Source organism: Rhincodon typus, chromosome 4, assembly GCF_021869965.1.
Source record: "Rhincodon typus isolate 14 chromosome 4, sRhiTyp1.1, whole genome shotgun sequence".
Classification (NCBI taxonomy): Eukaryota; Metazoa; Chordata; class Chondrichthyes; order Orectolobiformes; family Rhincodontidae; genus Rhincodon; species Rhincodon typus.
This window is the reverse complement of record NC_063335.1, coordinates 42,013,885-42,030,521: the sequence shown is the minus strand read 5'-3', so window position 1 is coordinate 42,030,521 and position 16,637 is coordinate 42,013,885. Positions and strand designations below refer to the sequence as shown.

Sequence of the window (16,637 nt, the reverse complement as noted above, 5' to 3'; positions counted from 1 at the left end):
TAGTTTGAGATCACCTATGGCTGCTTTAGAAATATGTTTGAAAATAGCCTACCTTATTATATACACAGCATTCTCTATCTGTGGGTAGGCAGAGCTGTCAATGCAAAATTTACCCACCACAATATGAACAAGAAGCAATAGCAGGTGCAATGATGTCTTCCCATTGTTATTGCTCTAGTAACATTAAGTAACCGAAAGTTGCATTTGTAACTTTCTGATTAACGAACTGGAATCAGAGTGATGGTTCCTTTTCCAAGAACATTTGGTGACCCCTTGTAGAAAAACCCTGTTTTGATTGCAAAGGCCAAATAATTCCAGTCGTTTCCATCTCTTTCCAAGAATTATGTAGGTCCTCTCTTTTGTAAATTTATTTTGCTCCAGAAATTCTGATTAACTTATTATTCACTATGACAATTGATTTCTTCCTGTTGCTAATGTTATACTCTACTAAGGACTTTCATCCACATTTCTTTCAGCTTCCGTGTCAGATTTCCTGTTTCATGGTTCAGTGTCGAAGTAAATGTTGAAATCTGTTACTAGTTCAGCCCTACACCACTGAGGTTGATTTTTAAGTAATTCACCCACTTCTAGTTTGGATCACTGGGCTGGCGTTGTTGTTTTTCATTCCACGGATCTCCAGTTCCACTGTTTCCACCTTGCAGTAATATGAGATCTATACTCTTGAAATGAACAGCAACAGGCTTTATTAAACACAAGGTACGATTACCTTTACTTTACACTAACAAGTTAATAGATTATGACATATCGGTGTCTGATCTCCCTCTGAATCAATTGACACTCACTTGACTTTCAAGAGGCAAAACAGGAACTATGTTGCCATCGTCACTGGTTGAAAAGTCGGGTAAAAGGTGTGTGGTCTTAATAACTACTTTTAAACACCTATTGTGACGTTTATCACAAAAATGTTCTTGCAGCAAGAACCTTCATTCGGATGCCAGTTTGTTAATCAGAAAGTCATGAATGCAACTTTTGGTTACTTAATGTTATTAAAGCAACAATGATGGGAAGACATCATTGCACCTGCCAATGCTTCTTGTTTATATTGTGGTGGGTAAAGTTTGCACTGACAGTCCTGCCTGCCCACAGATACAGAATGCTGTGTATACAAAAGTTTACAGTCCATTAAAAATAACCTGAATTTAAACAAGAATTATTGTATAAGGCAATGGTTCTGAATTAGTTGAGCTGTACCAGCTCTGCCTAATCTGAAATGTGATACAGTTTTTGGGTGGAGAAACAGTTAGTTTTACACAAGATCCCGATATGGATACATGAGACATCCCTGGCTGCTGACAATTATAATTATATTCAATTAATGTTAATTTTATCTATTGCCATAATGCTTATGTAAAACAAGTGCCTCTTCTTGTTAAGACTCAATCACATTCTATTCTCTGCCACTGATAATTAGACACTTAAATTTAGACTCATCATAGAAATGAGGATTGGTGGCAGCAAACTATCCCTATCATATACCTACAATGGTTGGTAACAAAAAGGTTCAACTAGAATGGCCAGAGGTAGGGAGTCTACTATTTGAAAACAAGGCATACACATAAACCAACTGTTCCAAATTGTCATGCATTATCATCTAAGATCTATTTAGCATCTAATGTGCACATACATTCCAATGCACTGTCAAAGGTCCACATGTTCAGCATTTGTTATTATCACTGCAATATACAGGGTTAATGTTAATCTGTAAATAAGATATTAGTGTTGTCAATAATGTAAAATCACATGGGCTTTTAGAATTACTGAGCAATGGTTCTTTGAAGAAACCTCACATTAAATCCTATCCTCTGTATACTTTGAAGATAATGTTCAACAAAAGGTAATATTTCCACATAAAATGACACCAGACAACAATTACAGGCTATAATAAAAGAATGAGGTGATGCAGTGGAGATTCTACCATTATTTATGTAGACTTTTTAAAAAATTAAATCATTTCTATATTTGCTTCTCTTCTCAAACACTGGGTAGTTGCTTTTCTCACTGTTATTCTAGTCAGGTACAGCAAGGCCTGAATCAGTGCAATGAGCTTTAAAAAGCTGCCTTTTATCTACTACTGCAGACCTGAATATCTGAAGTCTTCACATCGTGCTGCTTCTACAGCAAGTCCTTTTGACATTCTCCCATTTTTACAGGTTGTAGAGAAAGAGGGTTGAGTAGAAGCATTGCCAGACAGGTGCACTGGCACTTTCTCTGTGTCTGCTTCATCTGTCATTATGTCATTACAGGGTCAAGCATTCTTGCACACGCAGGAAGTCACCTTCATAGAGAAGAGCACATTTCCCAAAGAAAGCCTTTATATAAATCTAAACAGTGCTGAAGTCACATCTGGAACATACATCTACCACTGACATTCAAGGTAACTGCTAACTTGACCTTACAATCCACAGACTCGCTGCAAACAGCAGCAGGTAGTCCCATCATATTATAAAAGCAGCAATGTGCAGTTGCAGCATGCGGATAATAGGTGCTTCGCTTGTGCAGGAACCCCCATTCAGTTGTCCTTTATGGTAAACATTTAGCAATACAATGGCAAAGAGGTTTTGGCATCATGCTGGCATGAGATAGGGCACAGGAAACCATCACCATTAGCTATTATTCTGAAAGAGATAAATCTGTACAAATAACTGACCGCTCATTAAGACTTCTAAGACTGCCTGCGATTAACTAAAAAAAATCAATCAAATGCCAAATTCCCACAATGCCCAGCAGTTACTTGCACACATGCCCCACACACTAAGCAAAAAGATAATTGCAGCCATTTACCACAGGATCACATTTAACCACATGAAGTTTAGTTGACCTCGTCTGAAAAAGTCTCAGAACACAGTAAGATGTAATTCTTATTTTTCTCCTGATTTCCAAAGCACTCAACTTCATTTGGAAGTCTCTCTTAGGACTTCTTCTTGTTTCTGCAGCTTGTATTTAATGAAGTTGTAGATTGGAAAATGGGTGTTCCCACAGAGATTCTCCTGTTTATCAATTGTTTGTGGATAGAGAGAGAGAGAGAGAGAGAAAGAGGAACAGCAGGAAATCTGGGAAGCAGTCCTCCTTTGCAGAGCTGAGTAGGTATGTAAGAAGTTTCTCATTCTCCACATTTTCTTTCCTGTTAGGATCATGCAAGGTTCTCTTCACAGCCTTAGCATCATCAAAAAGAAATCATTTCTAGGTGTTGATGATTGAATCAAACAAACCATCTGTAGCTGCATGTGCTCCTAAATACCGTAGCCAGAAACAAAGGGTTAAGGGTCAGCAGACTATTTTATAGGGCTTCACAGACTCATGGTGGACCCTGAACTAAAAACAGATAACCCTGAGATTTATAATGTTGGAGTAGGAAATTTGCTTAACACCATCAATGAATTACAAAGTTGTGACTTCACTGCTTTGGTGGAAATATTTTGGACTGTCAACAGTGAAGAAAATTTAGACACTGAGAACCAGAAAAGTTTGCAAGGAAACAAAAACAACAGGCTAGCCAATGAAAAGTATACCCCACTTAAGATTGCATCACAACTCCATGAACAATTAGTGATAATAGATTGAAGTCTATTGCAAAATCCTGAGGTAACTCGGAAGAGACAAGGTGAAGTTGAAATATTTGACCTTGTTATCTTCCATTGGAGAGCCTCCATTAACAGTAATGAAAATCAAAAGTGAGGAAGAAAACAATTGTTTCACCATCCACTGAAGGTGAATGCAAAAACCTAAAATTAGTCAACAAGTTGAAGGAATAGCTCGATGCATAAACACAGACCTACAGATGGGTAGAGTACAAATATCCACCGAAACAGAATTAAGGAGCATACATTCCATGAATGCCACCACTAAGAAGTGAGCAGCAATGTCCAAGAACTCAAAGTACTGCAAAGAAAATAATGCCTTCTCAAACAGGGACAATATCTTTTGGAAAAGAAATCCAAGAGATTAAGGACAGGACAGTGTGGAGCTGGAGGAACACAGCAAGCCCAGCAGCATCAGAGGAGCAGGAAAGTTGACGTTTCAGGTCAGGACCCTTGTTCAGAAATGGGGAGGCGGAAGGGAGCTGGGACATAAACAGCGAGAGGAGGGGTGGGGCTGGAGAAGGTAGGTGGGATGGTGATAGGTGAGTGGAAGTAGAGAGTGGTGGGGATTGGTCAGTGAGGTGGGAGGGACGGATAAGTGGGAGAGAAGACAGACAGGTTGTCTCAGGTCAAGGAGGCGGGGATGAGAGGGAGGGTTGGTCATGGGATGAGGCTGGGGGTGGGGAGATTTTAAAACAAAAGGTTAATAGAGAATGAGTGTCCTGAGCATCACCTACTGTGATTATAATATGAGGAGTGGTAGGGAGGATGACTGCAAGAGTAACTATGAGGTCACGGTGGCTCCATGGTTAGCAGTGCTGCCTCACAGCATCAGGGACTTGAGTTTGATTCTACCCTCAGGTGACTGTGTGGACTCTGCTTGTTCTCCCTGTGTCTGTGTGGGTTTCCTCCAGATGCTGCAGTTTCCTCCCACAGTCCAAAGATGTGTAGGTTAGGTGGATTGGCCATGCTAAATTGCCCATAGTGTTCAGGGATGTGCAGGCTAGGTGGATTAGCCATGGGAAATGCGGGGTTACAGGGGTGGGGTGGGTCTGGGTGGGATGCTCTTCAGATGGTTGGTGTTCATTCGATGGGCCAAATGGCCTGCTTCCACACTGTGGGGTTTCTATAATACGAATCCTGTGGGAGTCAGACCTAGGACCAGGTCCTCCAAATAGTCTCTGTAATGTTTTATACCATTTCCTTCTAACATGTGAATAGTTGCCAAGGTGTAATAAACAATATCTTTTTTGTAACAAGAGACTCTTCTGGTTAGACCAGAAGGTGTCTATTCTCATGCAGACCAGACCATGTAGTCCCTGGAGAAACACTCAGCTAAGTGGTATTGGTGGTAACACATACAAAATGGTCTCGAGGCAATCTGAAATGACATCACTGGAGGCCTGAGAGCAATCTGCCATCCACTTCCTCAGTTAAAATTGGTGAGTGCCCCAAGGAGACAGAAGAGGAAAAATATGTAAAGTTTTCACTCAAATACAAATCAGTAAATAAGCAAACACTTCTCAAATAACGCCATGCAACATAATAGCTATGTACAGCAGGGTTGTCAAATTTAATCAGGGCACACAAACCATTTATATTGTCCTTTAAGCTTTGCTATTCTAGCGTAATTGCTAAGTTGTACATAACCAAAGCACATTCCTGTTGATAAAAGAAAAACGTCAATGTAGCAGGTATTGAAACTATTTGATTACACTTGAAGAACAAAATGTGATCCACTGGGAGAAAAAGTACCACCCAAGTGAGCTTAAGCTGTTTTTTACTGCAAATACAAAATAAACTATTACATTATGTAACAATCACTTGAAAATATACAAAAACTGAAAACATCCCATTGATCAGAAGCACATATTGCTAGTGTTACACTGGATATTTAATGTGTGCGTTATTCCAATTTCACAGTTTTAAATTTTGACCAAAGTTTTTGCTGAATATAAACATACTGTTGAGACTTGTCAATAAAGGCACAAGTAGCGATTATTATCATGATTTCACAGCGTCAACTATAGCAATGCAAGCTTATAAATCATGACTAAGTGAGGAAGAGTAACTCAAAAGCCAATGATTTTGGGTCTTCATTGTAAATAAGAATCATTGCGACTTTGATAAGAAATTAATGGCAAACATCTTCTGGCAATAATACGTTCAACCACAAACAAACTCAGTATCGTACAATCAAAGCATGCATGGCAAGGGACCAGGATACCTTTGCTTTTTCCCTTACAAATGCCATCACTCGTTGTTTGGTTTCTTCCTCCTGTGATTTGACAGACAGCTTTTCCAACAGAACCAGATGCTTCTCTTGCGACCGGCAATCAATGTGTGCATTAAGAATCCTCTGTCGTTGATCTTGGGCCTATTCAGGCATAAAAAAGATATAGATTATGATTCTCATGAGTACCAAACATGATACAAGAGAAATTGTTATTTTGTTCAATGTTTTAACATAACCCTTAGCTGCACATTTGTCCCCTTTTTTTAATCCTAGAAAACTATATAAATATGAAATGGTTCTCCAAATAATTCTTGTTGGCCTGTAATGTTATTGACTGAAAGTACTTCCAGCTATTTTGTATGTTCAGTAAAAAGATTATTCACTGGAGTTCTTATAGAACAAAAACGAGGTTATTAGTGGGTCGGCCTATTCAAATTTTCTCAACTATTTTTTCAATAAGTGCACCACTAATCCTTAATTCCAAATGATTCGTAATTTGTAATTAAAACTGTAACAAAAGTACAGTAATTCAATAAAACAAGCAATACACTAAATTAACATTTTTAAGGTAACTTGCTACAGTCATTTGAAAATGGCAAGAATTATTTTGTTGTGGGGTGCTGAGAGATGACAGCACAACAACAGAGAGGGCTGAAATGACATAGTTATTTAGTTTTTAGCTCTGACCTGTTCCAGTGAAAGGCTGCCAACCATAATCACGTCATCTTGTACGCTCTCCTCGAACTGTTCAACATAAGGAGGGATCGTCTCACTCTCCACCTCCCGCCGCAGGCCCAATATATTGCTGTGAACTCCAGTGCTTTCACGCCCCATGCAAGCTCCAGTGGTTTCTGTCATTAGATACATGGAAAGTGCTCCTAAACACATTACAGCATGGCTTCTTTATGAGTCTGACCTTTAGTTAGAGCACTAGCCTCAAGAGCTCCACATATTTAAAACAACCATTATATTTTCCCCTGTTAAATTCTTCATACACTGTGCATTACATTGTACAAGATAGTTATGAAGTGATATGGGCTTGTTCTATGAAGGGAGTAGAAATTAGCATTTGCTGGACAGACAGCAGAATCTTCAGTAAAAGCTGCATTTAAAATTCACCTGAGATATTTTTAAGGGACATTGCTATTTCTCAAAAGTCACTGTACAATTCTTCCTTCTGTATGATTTGGTTGAGAATAAAGAAGGCACGTTTAGTAAGTTTGTGGATGACGCCAAAATTGGTGACATTTTCTAAGATTACAAAGGGATCTTAATCAAATTGGTCAATGGGCTGAAAAATGGCAGGTAGAGTTCAATCTGGAGAAATGCTAGGTATTGCATTTTGATACAACAAATAAGGGTAGGGGTTATACAATTAATGGTAGGGCCTTGGGTAATGTTGTAGAACAGAGGGACCTAGGGGTTCAGGTACATAACTCCTTAAAGTTTGCATCACATATAGACAAGATGGTTTAAAAGGCATTTAGCATGCTTAGGTGAGGTTGTACAGAACATTGGTGAGGCCTCTTCTGGAGTACTGTGTCCAGTTCTGGTTGTCCAGTTATAGGCAGGATATATTTAAGCTGGAGAGGATTCAGAAGAGATTTACCAGGATATTGCCGGGTGTGGAAGGCTTGAGTTCTAAGGAAAGGCTGGATAGGCTGGGACTTTTTTCACTGGAGCGTAGGAGGCTGAGAGATGACTTGATAGAAGTTTATAATATAATGAGAGGTATAGATAGAGATGATGGTAGTTGTTTTTTTCCTAAGATGGCAAATTTCATGACTAGGGGCACATTTTTAAGGTGAAAAGGGAGAAATACAAAAAAGACATAAGAGGCAAATTTTTTAGACACAGGGTTGTTCACATCTGGAATGAACTTTCGGGTGAAGTGGTGGATGCGGGTACAATTACAACATTTAAAAGACAGTTGGATGGATATATGGTTAGGAAAGGTTTGGAGGGATATGGGCCAGGAGCAGGCAGGTGGGACTAGTTTAGTTAGGGGTTATGTTTAGCATGGACTGGTTGGACTGAAGGGTCTGTTTCCGTGCTGTATGACTCTATGACTCTATGTCTTAGACTGCAAGATGGCAATCGCAGAGCTCTGCTTGGTTATGACGCAACTTGCCATGGGCATGGACAGAAAACTGCGGAGTGGTGAACAGTTGTCAGTATTTATTCCTCCTGCCATGCTTGTTGCTACACCTATCAGCAGATTTGCAATCATGTATTTTTATCGAGCCAATGCTGGGGCAAATACTATATGAGGTCCAAGACACTTCATAGGTGACTGGCAACTTGCCCGTCTATACTTCATGACTATGCCCTTGGGTGCACCTTGTTGCCTTCTGAGCTACTGTCCAACTAATTTGTTAGGATCTTCTGCCTTCATACCTATTAGAAGGAGTGATGCCTTCACACCATACCAACCAAAGCCCTTACTTCCAGTCAAAATCCCAGGGTAGGGCGACTGGTGTGCTGAACCAGCTACTTGGAGTCAGTAGTGAATGTTGGATAGTTGTAGAGCAGTGGCTGCTCCTCCTGATGTGAGTGTGTGGCTGAGTGGGAGATCAAGGGTACTAAGTCTCACAAAGACCTCCTGTTTATCTATTTATTTGCAATTTATTTCGGACACTTTTCTTTCATGTTAAAACAATGCTGGGTCCCAATTAGATTTTGTATCCCTTGTTTATTCAGAACAAATACAGCATTTGTACTTGAGCTCATCAGTGGCAAATGAACAGGGACAAATTGAACGTTTTCTAAGAAAGACAAACAGAAGGCATGTCCAGTCCTTGGATGGGACAGAACTTGCTAGGACACTACCATCGACACAGCTTTTTCAACCACGAGATTCATGGTCTTCACCACTACCCTGCCTTTTTTTTTGTAATTCATTCACAGGATGAGGGGCATCGCTGGCTAGGTAGCATTTATTGCCGATTCCTAATTGCCCACAGGTCAGTTAAGAGTCAACCATATTGCTGTGGGTCTGGAGTCACATGTAGGGCAGATCAGGTAAGAATGACAGTTTCCTTCTCTAAAGAACATTTGTGAACCAGGTGGGTTTTTCCCCAACAATCAATAATGGATTCATGGTCATCATCAGATTCTTAATGCCAGGTATTTATTGAAATCAAATTCCACCATTTGCTGTGGCAGGATTCGAACCTGGGTTCACAGAACATTATCTGGGTCTCTGGAGGAACAGTCCAGAAATAATACCTTTAGGCCATCACCTCCCTGTAAATAATCTTGAGCAGCAGGAGACCAGTGTTGTTCAGATTGACCATATTACAGATACCAATCGCCATGAAAAAGCAAAGGATTGTCCCTCTGAAAAAAATGATAGATTTCTGCAGAAGAGCTTTAATATAAAATACTCCAGATGAGAGGTTACTGCTTCTCCTGAAACCATCCAATGAGGTAGTGGGGAAAATGACACCAAGCTTTAAATGGTTTTCCAACAATGGCACACTTTACCAGGTGCAACCAGCTCACTGGCACATTTTAGGAACAAGTTGGAGAATAATTATAGCAACAATCCATCACAGTTACCCTCATCGTAAAAGGGCCTTGAGCTTATCAAAGAATAGGCTGCTGTGCTCCCGAACTTCAGCAGCAAAAAAGCACATTGGCAATGACAATTTAATGTTCTGTGTTCATGATCTTTAAGCTGCTTTTTACTAAAATACCCAATGAAACCTATCAAATAAAATTGGCCAAATGTATTCATGCATTTGATTCTGATGGACTGCCGTGTACTGTGCCTCCACAATCTAAAGCTAAATCACATTGCAAGATGTCAAACACAAGCTGTTGTTCTGTTACATTATTTGTATTTATATTAGAAATGGATTTCGGAGAAAGTAATTGTCTGATAGTCTTTGAAATGAGCTCAACACCGCATCTGGCATAATATCAAAATATAATTTTTTTTCAGGTTACAGGATTATGACCTTCTTCCCTTTCCTTTGCCAAGCACCCACCAAAAACAAAAAGTGATGGATGGTTTGTCAGCAACAATATTACAAATCCAAGCTCCAATTATATAAAATTTTGGACTTGCATGTGATGGAGTACAGTTTTACGTCCAAACTTAAATACACTACAGTGCACTTATATAGAATCACTTACACTGGAGGTGGTTTCTCACCAGTTGAAGTATTTCCTGAACAAATACAGGCCTTGTTTTAAAGGAATACCACACATAAAACAATAATGACCTCACCCTTCCTTGATTATAGAATGAGACCATTTTTTATTCGCCACAGCTCCACCAGGAGCATTGTGATCTCCAAGTCAGAAAACTGTGTTCCCATCCCACTCCAGTGCAATAGTGATGGAGCACTTAGGACCCTCTTCTCCCAAGAATACTGATTTTTTTCTGCTCAGCATTTTCCTGTCATGATGCTCCCTGCCCTGTGGCAAGGGGTACTGCACAGTGAAATTCATTAAACCTTGCCCCTGTACAGTTTCCATCAGATTTCTTTTCACCTAATTTGAGATGTCATGTTTTTAACCCTCGAAAGCTCCAGAAAGTGGCATCATTGAGCTATGCTGAATTTATACAAGACCTCACTTGGAGTATTCTCTACAGTTCTGGGCGCCACACTATACTGATGGACGTGAACGCATTGGAGAAAGTGCAGAAGTGGTTTGCGGAAATAGATCAAGGGATGAGAAAGTTCAGTTCTGAGAATTGGTTGGAGAGACCAGGACTGTTCTCCTTGGAGGGAAGGTGGCGAAGAGGATATCTAACAAAAGTTTTCAAAATCATGAGAGATTTGGAGAGAATCAAAAGGTGAAATTGTTCTCACTTGTAAAGGTTTGAGAATGAGATGGCATAGATTTAAAGTGAATTAAAGCGACGATAGCCAATGACCTGTCCTGGACTTCCCAAGTAGATGCGACGGTCGAGAAGGCGCAACAACGCCTCTTCTTCTTCAGGCGGCTCAGGAAATTTGGTATTACCTGAAGGTCCCTCACCAACTTCTACAGATGCACCATTGAAAGCATAATGTCTGGGTGTATAATGGGCTGGTATGGCAGCTGCTCTGCCCAGGGCCGTAAGAAATTGCAGAAGATGGTGTGCACAGCCCAGACCATCATGGAAGCCAACCTTCCATCCATGGTCTCTATTTACACGGCTCACTGCTGTGGAAGGCTGCCAACATCATCAAAGACCCATCGCACCGCGGTAATGTTCTCCTACAACCTCTTCCATCAAGCAGAAGATACAGAAGCTTGAAGACATGCACCAGCAGGTTCAGGAACATCTTCTTCCTGGCCATTATTAGAGTGATGAATGGACTCTCTAGCCTCAAATAATCCTGATCTAGCTAACATTGATTGGGCCTAGTGCACGCCCTGTGCAATATAACCTGTATGCCTCTGCCTAAGTCTTTTCACGACTTCTGATCTGTACATCTTTGCTTACTATGATCTGCTTGTACTGCTTGCAAACGAAGGTTTTCACTACACTTCGGTACGCATAACAATAAATCAATCAATCAATCAAACATAGGAAAAGTGATGCAAGGAATAGCTATTTCATACACTGACTGGTTTGAGTCTGAAATGCACAGTCTGGAAGTGTGGAAGAGACAGCATCAGTTGAGACAGTCAAGAGGGCACTGGATGATTATTTGAACAGAAACAATGTGCAGGGAGCTGTTGGAGGGTGATGCAGCAGCACAGAGTGAGTATAAAACGAACAGAGTTCAGGGATCACATCTTAGTCTGCAGGGAGCAGTCGAAGGGTGGAGCAGCAGCACAAGGTGAGTATAAAATGAACTGAGCTCAGGGCACATTGTAACTGCGACAAAAAGAACTGGAATGACATCTCAGGGAAGCTGTCACCAGATTGGCGGGTAGGAAATCTGCACTAAATTTGAAAAAGCACACAAAGGAAGTATTAATAAATTAATTAACTCATTAATAAATTTATATAAATTAATAAAATATTTAACTAAGTTGAGATGGCTGGACAGATGATGTGCTGTCGCTGTATGATGTGAAAGCTGGCTGATCCCATTGCGAGCTGCAGTAACCGCACCTGCAGCAAGAGTTGGTTGCTCAAGGAACTTCGGCTCAGAGTTGATGAGCTGGAATCTGAGCTTCAAACACTGTAGCACATCCGGGAGAGGGAGAAGTATGGGACGCTTTGATTCGGTAGGCGGTCATACCTGGTAGATTAAGTTCAAATTCAGTCAGTGATCAGAGACAGCACCGTATAATTGCAAGTGAGGCAGGTAGAGGGATCCTGAATTGAGGCACAGAGGAGCCTCAGCTCTTGACCTTGTCCAACAGGTATGAGGTACTTGCTCCCTGAGAGGATGAGTAACAGGACTGCAGGGAGGGTGAGCCAGCTGACCACTCCATCGTGGTACAGGAGGCCATTCAAGAGTGGGGAGCAAAAAGACAAGTGGTAGTTGTAGGGGGACTTTATAATTAGGGGGATTGATATATCTTTTGTAAGCAGGATCAAGAGTCCCGCATGGTGTGTTGCATGCCCGATGAGGGTGAGGGACATCTCTGACCGGCTTGAAAGGATATTGGAGTGGGAGGGAGATTTCTGAAGAAGGGTCCTGTCCTAAAGCTTCAACTTTCCTGCACCTCTGATGTTGCGTGGCCTGCTGTGTTCCTCCAGCTCCATACTGTGTTATCTCTGACTCCAGCATCAGCAGTTCTTACTATCTCTGAATAAGGTGGTCACTAGGACTTTAAACTAGTGAACTGGGATTGGGGGGCAGGGGGAAGGAAAAGGGGAAAACATCAGGAAGTATTATGGTAAATAGAAAAGAAAGCAGCAGGTTAACGTGTCTGGAGGAGGGTTTAACTGCATTGAAGACTATGAAAGAAGTTAAAAGGAAGGAAAACGCAGAAGATGTCATTAATGGAGATATTAGAATTCAAAAAGTAGGTATAAAAACTAGCATAAAGGCCCACTTCACCTGAACGCTCATAGCATTCAAAACAAGGTACATGAGTTAACGGCACAAATCATGGCAAATGAGTATGATTTAGTAGCCATTACGGAGACATGGTTGCAGGATGGTCACGACTGGGAATTAAACATCCCGGGGTATCAGACTATTCGGAAGAACAGACAGGAAGGTAAGGGGGGTGGTGTAGCTCTGGTATTTAATGATGACATTAGGACAGTAGTGAGAGATAATATAGGTTCAATGGAGAATAAGGTTGAATCTATTTGGGTAGAAAGTAGAAATTCGAAGAAGAAGCAGTCACTGATACAGTGTAGTCTACAGGCCACCAGATAATAACATCACATTGAGGTGGGCAATAAACAAAGAAATAACGAATGCCTGTAAAAATGGTACAGCAATTATCGCAGGGGTATTTTAATCTACATGTTGATTGGTCAAACCAGGTTGGTTAAGGATGAGTTCATTGAATATATCTGCAATAATTTTTCTTGAACAGTATGTAATGGGACCAACAAGGGACTAAGCAATCCTAGATCTGGTCCTGTGTATTGAGTCAGGAATAATTAATGATTTCATGGTTAGGGATCCTCTTGGAAGGAGCAATCACAGTTATGGTTGAATTTAGAATACAGATGGAAAGTGAGAAGAAAATATCCAATATCTGGGTCCTGTCTTTAAACAAAGGAGACTACAATAGAATGAGGGAAGAGTTGACTCAAGTCGACTGGAAGCAAAGACTCTATGGTGGGACAACGGAGGAACAATGGAGGACTTTCAAAGCAATTTTTCAAAGTGCTCAGTATAAGTATATACCAAGGAAGAGGAAGGATTGTAGTAAAAAGGGGTAATCAGCCACGGATATCGAAGGAAATAAAGGAGGCTATCAAGTTGAAAGATAAGGCATACAAAGTGGAAAACACCAGTGGGAAATTAGAAGTTTGGGAAAACTTTAAGGATCAGCAGAAAGCAACAAGAAACGCTACAAAGGAAAACAAGATAGGTTATGAGTAAACTAGCTTAGAATATAAAGACAGATAGCGAAAGTTTCTACAAATATATAAAATGAAAGAGTGGTTAAGGTAAACATTTCTGAAGAAGGGTCCCCACCCAAAACGTCAACTTTCCTGCTCCTCTGATGCTGCCTGGCCTGCTGTGTTCATCCAGCTCCACACTGTATTATCTCTGACTCCAGCATCGTCAGTTCTTACTATCTCTTAAGATAAACATCCATCTTTTAGAGGATGAAAAGGGGGATTTAAAACAGGTATTTCTGCTATGACGCATGCTTTGTTAACGCGGGTTGGCTGTAACGTGATTGATAAATTGTGGATGCTGTTTGGCTAATGTGAACTTTCTGTTATACAAGTATGGTGTTTTTTTTATAGCGATTTACCTATAATGCGATTTTCTATGGCAATTTTCTATAGCATGAGGTCACACAAGAAAGCAACTATCATATTATAGGAGAAAGACCTATAATGGGAAATGAGAAAATGGCCAAGGCATTAAACAAGTATTTTGTTTTGGTCTTCAGCATGAAGGACATGAATAACATGCCAATATTTGATGACGAGGCAACTGAGGTAGGTGAGGACCTAGAAACCATCATTATTACAAATGAGGTACTGTTGGGCAAGCTAATGGAGCTAAAAGTAGACAAGTCTCCTGGCCCTGATGGAAGGCATCTCAGGGTACTAAAAGAGATGGCAGGGAAAATAGAAAATGCACTCATGGTAATTTTCCAAAATTCACTGGACTGTGGGGGTGCAGTTCCAGCAGTTTGGAAAACAGCAAATGTGACACCTCTGTTTAAAAAAGGTAGACAAAAGATGGGGAATTATTGGCCAGTTATTTCTGTAATGGGGAAAATGCTTGAATCTATTATCAAGGAAGAAAAAAGCAAGATATCTAAATAGAAATTGTCCCGGTGGGCAGACGCAGCATGGATTCATGATGGCAGGTCATATTTAATTAATTTACTGGAATTCTATGAAGACATTATGAGCATGGTGGACAACAGGGACCCAGTAGATGTGGTGTATCTAGATTTCCAAAAGGCATTCAACAAGGCGCCACACAAAAGGCTGCTGCATAAGATAAAGGTGCACAGTGTTATGGGCAATGTATTAGCATGGATAGAGGACTGGTTAACTAACAGGAAGCAAAGAGTCGGGGTAAATGAGCGCTTTTCTGGTTGATAATCAGTGAACTGTGGTGTGCCTCAGGAATCAGTGTTGGGACTGCAATTGTTTATAATTTACATAGATGATTTGGAGTTGAGGACCACATGTAGTGTGTCAACATATGTGGATGACACTAAGATGAGTGATAGAGTGAAGTATGCGGAGGACTCTGGAAGTCTGCAGAGGGATATAGTTAGTTTAAGTGAGTGGGCAAAGTCTGGCAGATGGAGTACAATGTTGATAAATGTGAAGTCATCCATTTTGGTAGGAATAACAGTAAAAAGGACTATTATTTGAATGGCAAAAAATTGCAGCATGCTGCTGTGCAGAGGGACCTGGGTGTCCTTGTGCATGAATCGCAAAAGGTTGGTTTGCAGCTGCAACAGGTAATTAAGAAGGCAAATAGAATTTTGTCCTTCATTGCTAGAGGAATTGAGTTTAAGAGCAGTGAAGCTGTGTTGCAGCTGTAGAGGGTGCTGGTGAGGCCACACCTGGAGTACTACATGCTGTTTTGGTCTCCTTACTTGAGAAAGGACGTACTGGCACTGGAAGGGGTGCAACGGAGATTTATTTGGTTAATTCTGGAGTTGAGGTGGTTGGCTTATGAGGAGAGACTGAATAGACTGGCATTATATTCATTGGAATTTAGAAGAATGAGTGGGGATCTTATAGAAACATATAAAATTTTGAAGGGAATAGATAAGATAGAAGCAGGGAGGATGTTTCCACCGGTGGGTGAAACTAGAACAAGAGTGCATTGCCTCAAAATTAGGGGGAGCATATTTAAGACTGAATTGAGGAGGAGCTTCTTTATCCGAAGGATTGTGAATCTGTTGAATTCCCTGCCCAGTGAAGTAGTTGAGTCTTCTTCATTGAATGTTTTTAAAGCTAAGATAGATAACTTTTTGAACAGTAAAGGGATTAAGGATTATGGTGAGAGGGTGGGTAAGTGGAGCTGAGGCCATGAAAAGATCAGCCATGATCTTAGTGAATGGTGTAGCAGGCTCAAAGGGCCGGATGGCCTACTCCTGCTCCTGGTTATTATGTTCTTATGTATGGGGAAAATGCAGGAGATTGGCACTAAGTCAAAATGCTCACTTGGAGAGCTGGTGCAGACATGATGGACAGAATAGTTTTCCCTGTGACCGCAACTCTTCCGTGATTGTGATGGTGTTATTCTTTTAAATATTTCACTCCATATCATCTGCAATTGTTTCTCTTCCCGCTCCCATAACTTTACATCTGCTGCTCCCCAAAACCCCACCCTGTTTCTCATCCATTTCATAACTTCATCCAAAGGTACAGGGTTAGTTTTCAGCTCTATGTTACTATCTGTTCATTCCACACTTCCATTGAAAATGAATTATAAGACTCTTTGTTAGAGTGCTGATGGTAGACCTTTTCGTCAGATTTGACCACAATTTAAGCTTCACGGTATGTAGCTGTGCCATCATTACAATCCCCTGATTTCCCAACTTTGTCCTTTTCTCAGTTGATCTGCTGCTGATCCCCTGATTTACAGTTTTGCTACATCGAGATTTGACCGTTTCAAAGCACTCTTGGTTGCTGTCCACTTACACTCCTCTGTAACATTAAGATCATCCAAACCCCTGCCATAACTCACACCAAGTTCCTTCGTCATCATCTGTGTACTCACTGACTTAGA

The 16,637-nt window shown here is 40.7% G+C and overlaps 1 protein-coding gene across 1 annotated transcript in view; it reads right to left on the bottom strand.

Annotated features, from left to right (window-relative positions):
* LOC109925840 overlaps positions 1–16,637 on the bottom strand; it is a 200,458-nt gene that overhangs the window by 52,027 nt on the left and 131,794 nt on the right. The window contains exons 8-9 of the mRNA XM_048595971.1: positions 6,523–6,686; positions 5,827–5,976 (exon numbers count right to left, since the gene is read on the bottom strand). Coding sequence (XP_048451928.1) covers positions 5,827–5,976; positions 6,523–6,686 — 314 coding nt within the window. The remainder of the gene's footprint in view (positions 1–5,826; positions 5,977–6,522; positions 6,687–16,637) is intronic.